We start from the raw sequence: 14,300 nt of genomic DNA, 5'->3' as shown, positions 1-14,300 counted from the left end.
AAATATGAGGAGCCATACAACCGGGGAAGGAGCACCTATACTGCAGGTACAGTAAGTGGGTGGAATGAACATAACCTGTTTATTCCATTATGTTGCTCAATTTAAACTAAAATATATGAACTTCAGAGTAAATTCCACAATTTAAACTGGAATTCTAGTACTCCCGAGGCTGGGGCAGAAAGTCTGCCTTGAGTCTGAGGTCAGCCTGGGTCACAGGGAGCATCAGGTCAGTCGCGTAAACAGCAAGACTCTCAAGCAAAGTACATGCTATCATTTTTGTTTCTACATATAAAGTGAGGTTTTGCAGGCTCACATTTGTATTCATTGAGGAAACAGGGAAAAGGCATATAAGGAGGGGCAGGATGAGCACAGAAAACATAGAGGGGCTGACAAGATATCTCAGGGGTAAAGATGCTTGCTATGTAAGCTCAATGAGCTGGGCCTGAGCCCCAGAATCCACATAAAGCTGGAAGGAGAGAACAAACTCCACTGCCCTTCGCCCAGTAACACACAATACTTTAAAATATGAAGAAGTCAGGTATGTTAGTGGGTGCCTGTAATTCTAACACTTAGCAAAGCTGAAACAGAAGTTCCAGGACACAAATAGAGCTGTGTAGCCCAGGCTGACTTTGAAGTTAAGTTCACAGCAGCCGTCCTTCTCTCGTCTCCAAGCCGCCGTGCCTGGTTCTAATATTTCTTTTTCAGAAGACTGAGAGGGGTCTCGGATGTAATCAGAGGGAGAGCACGTGCGTAACACCTGCCAGAGCCTAGGTTTAGCACCCAGTACAGAAACAAAACCAATTTATCTACTATAAAAAGCACGCCTTTAACTCCAGCCCTTGGAAGGCAGATCTCTTGAGTTCAAGGGCACCCTGATCTACATGAAGTATGTAGAAAGACCAGGCCCCAATAAATAAATAAATAAATAAATACATCTCTTCTTATAAAAAAGAAGAAAAAAAATCACTATTTCAAAGGTACAACTTAGTGATGTTTTTAGCATATTTCCAAGAGTGCCTGTGGTGTTTTGAATGAGAATGGCCTCCACAGGCTCATACATTTCAATGTCTAGCCCCTAGTCCATAGACTGTTTAGGGAAAGATTAGGAGGTGTGACCTTGTTGTGTTATTGTAGGTGAGCTTTGAGGTTTCAAAAAGACCAGTCTGGTACAGTTGTCTCTCAGCCTCCTGCCTGGGAATAAGGACCCACAACTCTCAGCTATTGTTCAAGGACCATGTACCCCCCTGCTTCCCACCATGACAATGGTGGGCTAACCTTTTGAAACTGGAAGCAAGCCCACAATTAAACAGCAAGAGTAACCTTGGTCATTGTGTCTCCTCACAACAATAGAACAGTGATTAAGACATTATACAATCACCAACACTATCTGATTCCACAATATTTTAATTATTCTGATAGAAAAACCTCATATTCATTAACAGCCATTTCCCATTCCCTTTTCCTGACTGCCCATGGCAATATAACCTTAATAATCTATAAACTTAATACTTGGGAAGCAGCGCGGGGATTCACGTTTGAGGCTATCTTGATATCTACAAAGGATGATGGAAATCAATCTTTCAATCTAATCCCTGGAAGTCACAGAGGGCGGTGAAACAGTGTGCACCTCTGCTGGGGTGGCTGTGGACGGAGAAACAAACTATTTAGGCAAGACAAATAACTGGTTAAAAATAACCGCTGAAGTTTCCTAGAAAGCTATCATTTACGACATTAATTTTAAGAGAAAATGTGCCGGATGGGGGTGGTGTTGGTACTTAAGAGGCAGCCTGGTCTAAAGAGTGAATTCCAGGACAAAAAGGACTACAGAGACACCAGAGAAGAGAAGAGAAGAGAAAAGGAGGGGAGGGGAGGGGAGGGGAGGGGAGGGGAGGGGAGGGGAGGGGAGGGGAGGGGAGAAGGAGAAAATGAGTTCTTACATTCTCAAAATTTAGGCTAAAAAATTAACCCATGTATTCTTGATAGGAGCCTCTACAAAAATTTCATAAGTTTTTAACATGATTACAAAAAATTAGTTTTCTAAACTCTGAAAGCATTTTAGAGTTTCAAGTGTCTGGTTTTTATTCTTATTCTTTATGTATATGAGGTAAATAAATAAAGTCACATGCATGAAACTAAGCCATACCCTAGATGTGCAGCTGAGTTCTGCCGTTCATCCTCCTTCAGTTTCTCTTGCTTCTCTTTCATTTTCTGTTCTTGTTCCTTAAGTTTTTCTTCCTTCCTTCTACGTATTCTGAAAGTCAAATAAAAGATCACAGTCCATCTGTCAAAGATACCCTTCACTTAGCATTGTGTCTTTATTAAGCTATAGAAAGTGCTCCAAATGCTATTGCAAACGATGCTGGGGAAACCTACCCCCAGGCTCTGAGAACACCCCACAAGCTCTCAACACGCCAGCGAGTGGGCACTGCTTACCGAGCAGCTGTGGCTTCTCGCTCTTTGCGGTGTTGTTCTGCCTTGAGCTCTCGGAATTCCTGCTTGGCCTGCCGTAATATATCAACATAATCTTCAATGAAATCCCTAGTAGAAACTAGGGTCAGTAGCTTCCCACAGAGAGCATGAAGTATCTTCATTTTTTCTCCTGTCAAAATAGATAAATTCTGTGTTATCAATGAGAAGAAAAACCAAAACAAAACAGTGTTTGACAATTTCTAACTTGTACTCCTAATAAAGAACAAGGAGTAGCAGATGTGGTGGCACATTTGTTTAATGCCAGAGGCATTAAAGGCAGAGACAGGCAGATCTTTGTGAATTCAAGGTCAGCCAGGGCTACACAGTGAGATTCCGCCTCAAAATAAACAAACAAACCAAAGCCAAAGGATCCTACCAACAATGAACTATTTTTTCTTATTTTCTTAAAAGACTGATCTATACCCAGAATTTCTTGTTGGCTTGTTAGTTCTCTGGATAAAAGATGGGTAGGAAGGAACCATGTTAGAAAAATTCCAGCTTGTAGTTTACCTGGTGTCAAATCATACACAGAAGTGCTGGACAGTTTCTTCACCAGACTAGGATTGCTCAATCGGAGCTCCATGCAGGCATCGTCTGTGGCATCAAATCCTCCTCGTTTCTGATACCGGTACTTTGCATTTGCTGATGTTACATCAGCACCTGAAGCTAAGATGTGCAGTCTGAGGATTTCGGAAAGAGTGCAGCTGTCAAGATCCAAGCTTTTCAAACTGCAGCCTATATTGTTAAATGAAACAGTCATTTAGAAAATAAGCAATGAATATTCAGCAATGTAAATATACCTTTATAAATTAAAATAAAATGCCAAACAAAAATAAAATAAAATAAAATAAAATAAAGCCCACACATACCCTGGTGTAACTGTGGCCATGCAGCGGCCAAAGATGCAACTGCAGACAGTGCAGATTTTGTGGGGTCTACATCTTCATCCAAAGCCTCTGATAAATCTTTAAGGAAATAAATACTTTATTCTAGCGCAAGAATATTTGGGAAGAATGCCCTTTAAAACGATGACAGAAACAGCAAACAGCTTAACATTGAAGGACCTCAGCAGAGCCAACGCCCACCACAGCATCATTCCCATCCTCTCGGGCTCCACCTACAACAGATCCTGGAACACAGACTTTACACTAACATTTCCTTAGAGAGCACACAGAAGGCAATTTCCAAAATACCCACAAGATGCACTTTCATATTTTAAAAATGGCAAGTGTATTTTAGAATTAAAACAAATCCCTCTTTCAATGTCACTTCAGAAAGTCTACTTTGAAAGTTGAGTAAAGATACCCAATCTTACAAACATCTTAAGATTGAATCATAACAAAGCATAGCTTGGAATTATCACAAAATAGGCCGAGAAAAAACTGCCAAAAGAACTTTAAAAGCCAGCACCACTATCAATTTTTCATCCTTTTCATTAAAATTTCCTTCCTGTCAACCTAGGAAGCATGGGGACGATTTCTCTGTATTTTCTAAAGAATGACTTTAGCCTTGAAAACTGCTAAGTTGCAGTAGAACAAAAGAACACATCTACGGGTGCAAATATATAAGCATCACACAGACAATTCTTGCCAATTATAGTACACAGAGAAAAAATTCAAGTGCCAACTATACCCCTCAAGCTTGCCTGAAACAAGACCAAATAAACCAACTTGCTTGCTGTATTCCAGAACAGTGTTTACGAGTTATTCCAAGCAGCAGGCCATATTCTGGTTTTAGCACTGCCAGTAAGCAGTGTACGTCCTTCAGACAAGCCAGTTAATCTGAGGGGTGAGTCTAGAGGTGCAATTCTTAAGTTTTCTAATGAAATATTTATTAGAAGCTCAACATAAGAAATCTTGTTAAAATGAGATGAGGTGAGAATTCTACCCATCCTTCCTGTCACCTCTCCTGCACTCCACCATGACGCAAAAGCTAATCTGGCTCTGTGCTTCCAGAATGTTCTAACATGTGATTCACTTAGCAAAATTTCAAGATTGATTAAATGAACATTAGAGAATGAAAAGTAGCCAATGTTTTCAGAAAAAAGGCAAATCTGATCACAATTACTGGTGAAGTTAAGATACAAAGCATAAACAGGACCACACAGAGTTCCCTGATTAAATTACTGCAATGCCGAACGCACACCTACCAGACCTAACCCAAATGATAGACAGGAAAATACAAGATCTAGAATTCCACATTTTTCAATTTTTAAATAAATTTTTAACAAATTTAACATAGTAGGCACTGTGATAACCCACACTACTAGACAGAGCCACACAAGTGTTCTAGATCTCTTTCTCAGTAGGTATTACTCATGTCCAACACCTACCATTTATCTAGAAGAAATCAGAACAAAGGCTACAAAGACCTTAAGAAATGAACCATTAACAGAATGATTGTTTTTAATGTATTACATTAAAAATGACATTAAAAATATGCATTTACATTTTAAAAAATTATGAATGGATGTTCACTTTAGTGTACACCTGTGTATTATGTATGTACAAGTGCTGAAAGAAGTCAGAAGAGGGTGGCCAGATCCCCTGGAATTGGAGTTACAGACAATTGTCAGCCTCTATGTGGGTGATGGGATTCAGACCAGGGTCCTCTGCAAGAGCAGCCAGTGCTCTCAGCTGCCATGCCATCTTTCCCAGCTCAATAGCGCACACTCTTAAGTTGTGTGGTCTACTATGCTGCACTCTAGACAATTCCAAGCACCTCTTTAGAATTTTTCAGTATCACCTGGCTGAACTGTATCCAGTATAACTGTACAAAGTAGTTATACTTATTTGATTGGGGGGATGGTAGTTTATGACAGGGTCTGTCTACATAGTCCTAGCACTGAGCTTTGTAGACCAGGCTGACCTTGAATTCACAGAGATCCTCCCATCTCTTGCCTCCCAAGTGCTGGATTTAAGGCTTATGCCACCACATCTAGCTTTACCAGATCATGTTTTAAAAATTTATTTATTATATAGTGTTCTTGTTCTAACAGCATGTGTGTCTGAATGCCAGAAGAGGGCACCAGATTTCATTACACGTGGTTATAAGTCAACATGTGGTTGGAGGGAATTGAACTCAGGACCTCTGGAAGAACAGTCAATGCTCTTAACCTCTGAGCCATCTCTTCACCCCCTTACTAGATAGTTTTAATGTAGAAAGAGGCACATGCTATCCCAATACTCAGTAGTAATGATATCCCAGAAAAAAAAACTCACAACTTTCCTATTTAATGAGGATGCTCTTGTCCTCCAAAGAGTGTGTGTGTGTGTGTGTGTGTGTGTGTGTGTGTATTTAAGTTCACGGTATAGAACCAAAGACAACAAACTGGCCATAGCAGAACATGACTGTGATCCCAGCACGTAAGATTCTGGAGCAGGTCAACCTCGGCTACATAACAAGTTCAAGGCCAACATGGGTTACAAGAGATTCTATCTCAGAAAAGCAGCAACAGCAACAAAAACTATATGCAGGAATATAGGAACTGATACGGTTAGTACACAAATTCTTAGAGATTTGATATAAAAACAGGGAGTCCAAGGGCTAATGAAATTAGACATGGACAATACTAAGAGGACAAATGATTAGTCTTTGAACTCTGCTATCTGTTTTGAGATAATACAATACAGTTATCATGGGGTTATAGATCAGACTGCCTGAACTTGTCCATCACATCCTTATTAGCCATGTTTCTTTTAGTTACATCTCTGTTTCTTTGCATGCATGGGAAATGAAAAAATATTATCTTCCTCATTTGGGTGCTTTAAGTATAAAGTAATGGTGCAGGAGAATTGTCTGTATTCTGTCAATCATATATTTTAATAAAACGCTGATTGGCCAGGCAGGCAGTATAGGTGGGAAAGCCAGACAGGAAGTAGAGGTGGAGCAAAGAGACTGGGAGTATTCTGGAAAGCAGGAAGCTCCCTCCCCAGTTCTGCCCAGACCACTGGAGAGGAAAGATGTAAGCTGCCCCGTTGGAAAAGGTACTTAGCCATGTGGCTAACGTAGATAAGGCTAATGGGGTAACATAAGTTATAAGAGCTAATAAGTAGCCTGACCTAATGGGCCAATCAGTTTATAACCTTATGGAGTCTTGTGTGTGATTTTCCTTGGGAGTTGCCAGCTGTGGGGTACTGGGCAGGACAGAAACCCCAACAAGCCAGCCCCTTCATGTTACAAAGTAACACAATGACTTACACCACCCACTGTATCTGTGATTGGCAGTAAATAACCTTACTGAATTTGAGTTTTCTCACCACTATGTAAGATTCTATTTTTTTTCTGCTTAATTTTTGTGTTTATTAGAAATACCTTCAGGTATTGCCTACAGGAAATACCTTCTTGGTAACATCAGTCAAAGTAGAAATTAATTCTATTCTACTGTTTTCCTGTCATTGAGACGGGACAGCTGCCATCACTGAGCCGCGCATCTTGACTGTAATAACAGCAATGGGGAAGATGCGGGGGAATACCATGCTGCTTTCCAATTTCCAACATTTCTATTTTCAAATGAAACCCTTATTTTGTATTGAGCATTTACCCAAACATCAACTCTGTATTGTATTTCTATATCTGAGATTGTTCTGTATAGGAAGAGGGCTATAGGAAAGTATAGACCAGGGGCTGGAGATGGAGAGATGGCTCACAGTTAAGAGCACCAGTTGCTCTTCCAGAGGACCAGGATTCAATTCCTAGCACCCACATGACAGCTCACAACTGCCTGTAACTGCTGTTCGAGGGTACCTGACACCCACGGCAAAACACCAATGCACATAAAATATATAAAATAAAGATAAAATAACAAACTAACCCAATTCCTTCCTCTTGTCTATTCATATATGTAATATATATATATATATTTTACAGACCAAGCAAATCCTTAATAGAAAAAACTGGCAACACAAACACCAGCTTTTTATTTTTTCCTTGCATTAACAGATTTTTCACACCATTTCTTTTTCATTCTACTTCCTTTTTGAAAAAAATCCATTTTACTTATTGTGTGTGTGTGTGTGTGTGTGTGTGTGTGTGTGTGCAAGAGTGCAGGCATGCATGTAGAGGCCAGAAGAAAACTTCTCGGACGATGGCTCTGTTTACTCCATGGGTTCTAGGGATCCCATGCTGCTCCTCAGGCCTGCACAGCAGTGTTTCCATCTAACCAAGCTCTTCTTAGCTAACTAAACTTACCTAAGCTATTGTGCTGGACCCACTTTTATTTTTTGCCCTAGAGCATTCAAAAGGGCAAAATAACATCTCTTTTAAAAGCTGGACTAAACACAGCTTATGTCTTGTGTTAAGGTCATAACTTTACCAACAACTATAAAATGTTACAACGGCTATCTGACTATTTTCATTTGATTGACTTTATTACCTAAGATGAAAATAGAACTGCTAAAACAACCTTGATATGGAACATACGGTGATTAGCACTTAAGCTGGAGAATACATTTCAGTTCAACCCATACCATAAAGGCAGAAGGCAGACAACATTAGTACAAATTTACCAATATCTTCTTGATCCATGGACTAGGCACAGAACTCAAACTATCCAGGGGCTGGAGGAAGTCTCATCTTTGTGCACCAACACTCTGCTGTTGAGATTCCTCCCAGGATGACTTCCTAATGAAGATGTTTGCAAAACAGACTGAAGCATTATTTAACCAAGCTCCTAGTCCATAATCTCGTGTGTGGCAGAATCCACAGAATATTACTCAGGAAGGCAAATCAGTATTGAAGTCGGCGTATTGCTGAGGATGACCCTGAGCTGCTTCTGATCCTCTTGCCTCTACCTCCCAAGTGCTGGCATTATGGGTGTGCTCTCCCATGCCTGGTTGTGAGGTGGTGTGATAATGGGTAATCGTATCCACACATATTGTTTAAGTGGTAGAAATAGAGACAGTTTATTAAGAAAGTAAAAGGAAGTGTGCATCTGAGAATTGAAGTGGGATAGACAACTCAGTACTTACAACTTCTGAGCATGTCTACATGTTTTCCAAAGGTTTCCTACTAGAAAGCTTTGCTATGTTAACATACTATGGACCTTGGATATTTAAAAGCATAGAGTTTAAAGAACAAAATTTCTAATCAAACTATCACAAGGTAAAAACTTTTCCCCCAAATGTCCGTGTAAAAAGAGTCAGATCTACAATAAATAAAATTAGCAACAGTACTATAGTTGAAAGCATTAACGAGAGTATAAGTTTTCCCAACATAGTGAGATGCTTCAAAATTACAAGGGGAGATGTAAACAGAACAACACGAAAAGGAAGGCAGCCCAGGGAAAGAGCCTCAAAGGCTGCCAGAAGCAGGCTGCACCAGTGTTACGTTTTATAGCATCAGATAAACTGAATACCTGTATTTTCTAATAACCATCATCTAATAATCATCAAATCTAGATTTACTACAACGTTACTAGTTCAATGAGCAATGATTCTGAACTCTGACCTTTGGTGTCAGCATCAGTTATCTGCTCTTTGGCTACTTCCTCCTCTTCTTCAGCCATGGCCTGGAAGATTGCAGTCAGGAAGAAAAAAAGCAATTCACACAGTGGGCCTTCACTGTCATTTCCTACAAGAGCTTCCTCTAACACTTCTGCGAATAAAACGTTTAAAAGGAATTTAAAGTTCTGTCATGACTGAAAAACAACTCCACTGGAAAATAATAAACAATCAACCAACATCAGCCTACGCAAGTGTTCTCCTAAGAGTTTGCTTATGAGAGTAGGTCCGCCTATTATCTAGACCAAAATAAATTATGATTCCAACACAGAAAAATAAGTCAAAGTCGGTGTGCTAAGAAACCCAAAACAGCCTTTCTGGACCAATATAACATCTAATTTAGGCCGAGGCACAACTTTAACTACATTTAAAACTATACAATTTTCGACGGATGTGGTGATATATGTTGCTAGTGTTTGGAGGTGGGGCAGGACTGCCACAGATGAAGGCAGATTGTTCCACCCGAGTACACAGCAAGGTCTGGGCCAGCCAGAGCTATACAGTAATACTGTCTCAAAATCAAAATAAACAAATATAAATAAAGCAAATTGGTTATTATTGTCCCACTATTCATGAGAGCTATGTGGGATGCTGTTTACCCAACAGTGCACAGGAGAGGTAATTATCATTATTGTTTTAATCCTAATATTGTGTAGGTATTAAATGTTTCTTCTCTAATTTATTTTACCTAAAATGCTCTTGATTCATAAGGCATAATGCTTCATGCCTTAAACTTAGCCCATAAGGAGAAACCGAAGAATCTGAAAACCCTATTGATCAATGTACTCTTATTAAAGTAAAAATGATAATGCAATTCCATCTTGGAGGCTTTCTACATGCACCTTAGAAAAATTTGTTAGATAAAAATTTAAAATTTGATTCAAACTCCTTTTAATATTGAACCTTATTATAAATGTTTATACGATGCCTTTAAACACACAGGTAAATCAGTCATAAACTGGAAGCAGACAATATTTGTCTTCAAACTCTCACATGTCATTCCTTACTCAGAAGCGGGCTAGTCTCCAGCCCTTGAGCTCTATGCAGTCTATAGCGGTTCTCAGCCTAGCTAGCGGCTTATGTTTTCTAGTGGGAGGTCCATGAAGAAAGTCTGCACACAAGGCATCTTAACAACTAGTTAGCCAAGCCTTCATGGCCCCACTTCTAGGCACTCTCACTGTGATCACATGGGAGCCTCTAAACGGCAACAGGTGATTGAGTACTTGCCTAAGGATACTCCCTCAGGAAACTCATCTTGAAGATCAAAGAGTTCCCCAAATGCATGAAGGAACTCCAGAACCATCAGCGCATCACCAAAGATCTCAGGAGGTAGTCTAGTTTTCACTGGAGTTGGTTCCGGAAGTTCCTGAAAGGTTAAACAGTCCTTGTAATATTCGAACCAGGAATATTGCAGGAAAGCTAAAGGTGTACATAGCCTAACACACTCTTTACCTAGTAAAGCTGTCCCTCACCCCTGGTGTTTACCACACTTACTTAGGAACTCGGTTTTACTAAACCACAGTCCATAGGAAGGAACTAGGAGGAAAGGGCACTTCCTCTACTGAAAGAAACAGCCGTAGGTGGAAGTGTATTCCCACTAAGTCTCCTGTGAAAAAGATCTTCCATCACGCTCAGATTCTGAAGACAAACTGTGCAAGTATTGCCAATGTGAACCTTGTAATACAGAGGACAACTGACTACCTACTGACTTAGAATGCTTCTGTATAAACTGAAGTGAATGAGAATTTTTAGATACTTTTAGATTATTTCTGAAATAAACATAATTATTATTCTCTTACCCCCAACAAACCTAAAAACATGCCTGGCTACAGCAGTTATTGTATGTCAGATATCACATAGACTGACCAATTGTTTTGGTAGAACAGCCACCACTGTGAAATCATGCTATAAGATCAACAACCCTGGAAAGCTAAGAATGAACATGTGTACAGCAGGCTGTTTCATTTCAGTTAAATATGAGGAGAAAATATGTCTCAGCCGAGGGTCTACTTACACTAGACTGACAGATGGAGGGGAGCCCCAGGCTGCCTAGACTACACAGTGACACCCATCTCACTGAAGGAAAAAATAAACCACCAAAAACCCGTTTTCTGAGATAGTATTTCAGTATGTAGACCAGGCTGGCCCCAAACTCACAGACATGCACCCACCTGTCTCTGACTCCCCGTTGCTGGATTAAATGCATCCATCACCATGTCCAGATCAACCAAGCATTTTGGCAGCAAAGCCATACAAAAAAAATTAAACACATCTGTGTCATACACTGCACGTTCATACCTTAAGGTCATCACATTCCATATCTTCTCTGGGTTTGCTCCACTGCTTTAAGTACTCCATATATTTTCGCTTTTCTTCACGTAATTTCTCTCTTTCCTAACAAAAAAGGTTAATAAAAATTATTAGAAGACATTTATTAGTCAGTATCAACAGGACCTGAGAACAGTTAATAAACACTGAAGCTGGGAAGTTCGGCTAGTAGAGAGCTTTCCCTGTAGTCTCAAATCCTTGGCTGGATCCTCAACACCACACAAAACAAGGCTTGGTGGCATACATTTGTAATTCCAGTACCTGGAGGGTACTGGCAGGAATTCAAGGTCATCCTTGGCACTGAGCAAATGTGGGGCTAGCCTAGGTTACATGCCTCAAAAACAAACAAACAAAATCCCCTGGAACTGTAATTACATACAGATGACTGTGAATGACTGACAAGCTGCCATGATTGTGAAGTGCCAAGGACACAGGGGTGTGCTGACCCTTAAAACAGTCATTACATTTTTTTGATGCAAAACAGAGATGAACAATTTTTTTAAAATCAGTGTTCTATGCACAGACTCAGAAGAAATGTGAATGAAGATGGTAAAAACATTTAATTTAAAAAATCAGCCATGCACTTAAATATGAAAATTTATATTACAGATAAGAATTACATCTTACGTAGACGCCAATGAATACCTTTTCTCTCTCTATTTTAAGTCTTTCCTTTTCTTCTTTTTTCTTTAGTCGCTCTTCTTCTACAATTTTCTTCAGTTCTTCCCTCTTTTTCTCCTTATCTTCCTTTTCTTTTTTTCTTGCTTCCAAAGCATCTGCTTTTTCTCGCTTTAATTTAGCCTTTTCAAAAGCTGTGGGGAAGGTCAAATTTAAAACTGTGTGCAGACAAAAACAGATGTTCAGCGTTTTTTTAATCTAACAAAAGAGGTTCTAAAATAATTTAGGTTAAATAAAATTAGTGGAGACTGCAGTTCTTGAAGAGCTAGTAGATAATGGATTAAGCAATAAGCTGCCCACATCAGAACAAACATATCCTGCCTTTGAGAGCAAAGACACTAGAACACATACAAAGAACAACAATAGAATAATCCATTTGCAAGGATACAGAACCACACCCCCTCCCAACCCAAATGGATTCATCTAAAACTCTCCTGTGAACAAGGTTCAAATGCACACTCAAGCTGGGAGGCAGTTTTGTAAAGGCTATATATAGAGAACTCAGATACAATGATCTCCAACAGCCTCTAAATCCTGAAATCACTTTAGCTTTAGTAGACTAAAGCTAGTAGACTAGCTTTAAGCAGTCTACTCAGAAATATGGTATACTTTGAAGAGATGATATCTCATTTAGAAAAAAAAATGGCAGTTATCTGGAGGGAGGAGGCTTATAATTCTAAAATTAAAAAAAGATAGATATACCATTCAGTAATATTCCTCACTTGGGCCCAGAGAAATAAACATTTTTTCTTGTCCTTAAATAGGGTTTAGGAGAATGTTAAAACTCACCTAGTGCCTTCATTTCTTCTTGTTTCAAAAGCTTGTCTCTTTCTTTAGTGGCTTTGCTCCGACAACCTGTAACAGTCTGTTTACTAACAATGTAGTCTTCCTAAAAAATAAACCAAGAAACAAGTGGTAAATCACAAACGACATAAATTGGCGGTCGGTCTGCCAAGTTCTCCCAAAAGCCCCTACCAGGACTTGTGAGTGCACCACAATGGTAGAGTACTGCCTAACACATAAAGCACCCCAAACCCGGGATCAATGGTCAGAATGGCAACAAACAAAACAAAACAAAACAAAACATACCTTTTCTTTCTTTCTTTCTTTCTTTCTTTTTTTTTTGAGACAGGGTTTTTTTTATAACAACCCCAACTATCCTGGAACTCGCAGAGACTCACCTGCTTCTACCTCCCGAGTGCTGGGATTAAATGTGTGTGCTGCAACCACCTGGCCAATTATACCTTTTCAAAATACTAAAATGAGTTCTGAATCTGCTATAAATGGACACTTCATAATTCTAATCACAGTAATATTTACAACATGAGTCAATTCCAACACTTACATGAATTAGAAAAATAACTGAAAATATACATTTCAAAAGCCAAAATATTATATATTAGAAACATTCTTAAGATTACTTTATAAACTAGATGATACAACATCAAATATGAAAGACATGTCACAATGATTGGTCAATATTAAGCAATACCAAATTTTTATTTCATTTTGGGACAGGATTCTTGCTTTGTAGCTCTTTTGCTGGCCTGGAACTTTCTATACAGGCTGAGCTGCCTTGGACTTGCTGTGATCATCCTGTCTCTCTACCCTGAACCACACCCCAGCTCCTTAATATGCATGTATTACTTTATACTATAATCTAACAAAAATAATTCATTTTAATATTTGAGTACCTGCTATTCACTAGGCCAGTGCTAAATCACAGTGATAAACAAGACAGACTCGGTCCCTTTCCTCATGGATCTATTATCTAGGAAGTTAGATCTTAAGAAGTAAAATACGAGAACTGTTTTAACAGCGAAAGTTAAATATTCTAAGAGAATACCTTTCAAATCTCAAAATTTGGCTAAATCCCAAAGTGGAAATTGCAAACAGCTGAGAAAGATAATTATAACTGAACCAGAGTTGGGAAATAAAAGTAACTAACTGGTCACTATGTTGAAGATTATCTGAAGAAAGTTTTCACCCACAAGGACACAGAAAGTGCGGGCAAAGTGACAAGGGTCTACACTTCCTGCACCCCTCACAGGAGCACCAGAGAGTCCAAGAGTTCCTCCACTGCAGAGAGCTGTGCACACTAGTCTGCTCGCTCTCAGACACGCAGGGCTGGGAAATGACAGTGAGCTGATGAAGGAAAACTCTTTATTGCTGAAAGGAATAAAGGCAAGCTGGGAAGTCAGCGCAGAATTTTGACACATTTTTCATCTTACACTGACCTTCCCTTTCCACTCTGAAATTTCTTAGAGAAGATTTACCTTGCATTCTAGGTCTCTCATTACATACCTTGAGACAGCAGTAAATTGC

At 39.4% G+C, this 14,300-nt stretch overlaps 1 protein-coding gene across 4 annotated transcripts in view; it reads right to left on the bottom strand.

The window, feature by feature from the left end:
- The window catches only part of Baz1a (bromodomain adjacent to zinc finger domain 1A), an 81,987-nt gene that overhangs the window by 21,104 nt on the left and 46,583 nt on the right, over positions 1-14,300 (bottom strand). Inside the window, exons 8-16 of one of the 4 annotated variants that reach the window (XM_085697630.2) lie at positions 12,765-12,864; positions 11,943-12,133; positions 11,268-11,363; positions 10,197-10,335; positions 8,917-9,063; positions 3,339-3,434; positions 2,980-3,204; positions 2,434-2,599; positions 2,144-2,251 (exon numbers count right to left, since the gene is read on the bottom strand). In XM_085697630.2, the coding sequence (XP_085553756.2) occupies positions 2,144-2,251; positions 2,434-2,599; positions 2,980-3,204; positions 3,339-3,434; positions 8,917-9,063; positions 10,197-10,335; positions 11,268-11,363; positions 11,943-12,133; positions 12,765-12,864 (1,268 nt within the window). The remainder of the gene's footprint in view (positions 1-2,143; positions 2,252-2,433; positions 2,600-2,979; positions 3,205-3,338; positions 3,435-8,916; positions 9,064-10,196; positions 10,336-11,267; positions 11,364-11,942; positions 12,134-12,764; positions 12,865-14,300) is intronic. The other 3 variants (XM_085697631.2, XM_085697632.2, XM_085697633.2) reach the window with 3 other exon arrangements.

The sequence above is a fragment of the Myodes glareolus genome, chromosome 11 (assembly GCF_982192425.1).
Source record: "Myodes glareolus chromosome 11, mMyoGla1.1, whole genome shotgun sequence".
Taxonomy (NCBI): domain Eukaryota; kingdom Metazoa; phylum Chordata; class Mammalia; order Rodentia; family Cricetidae; genus Myodes; species Myodes glareolus.
The sequence above is the reverse complement of the archived record's forward strand: the minus strand, read 5'-3'. Positions and strand labels throughout refer to the sequence as shown.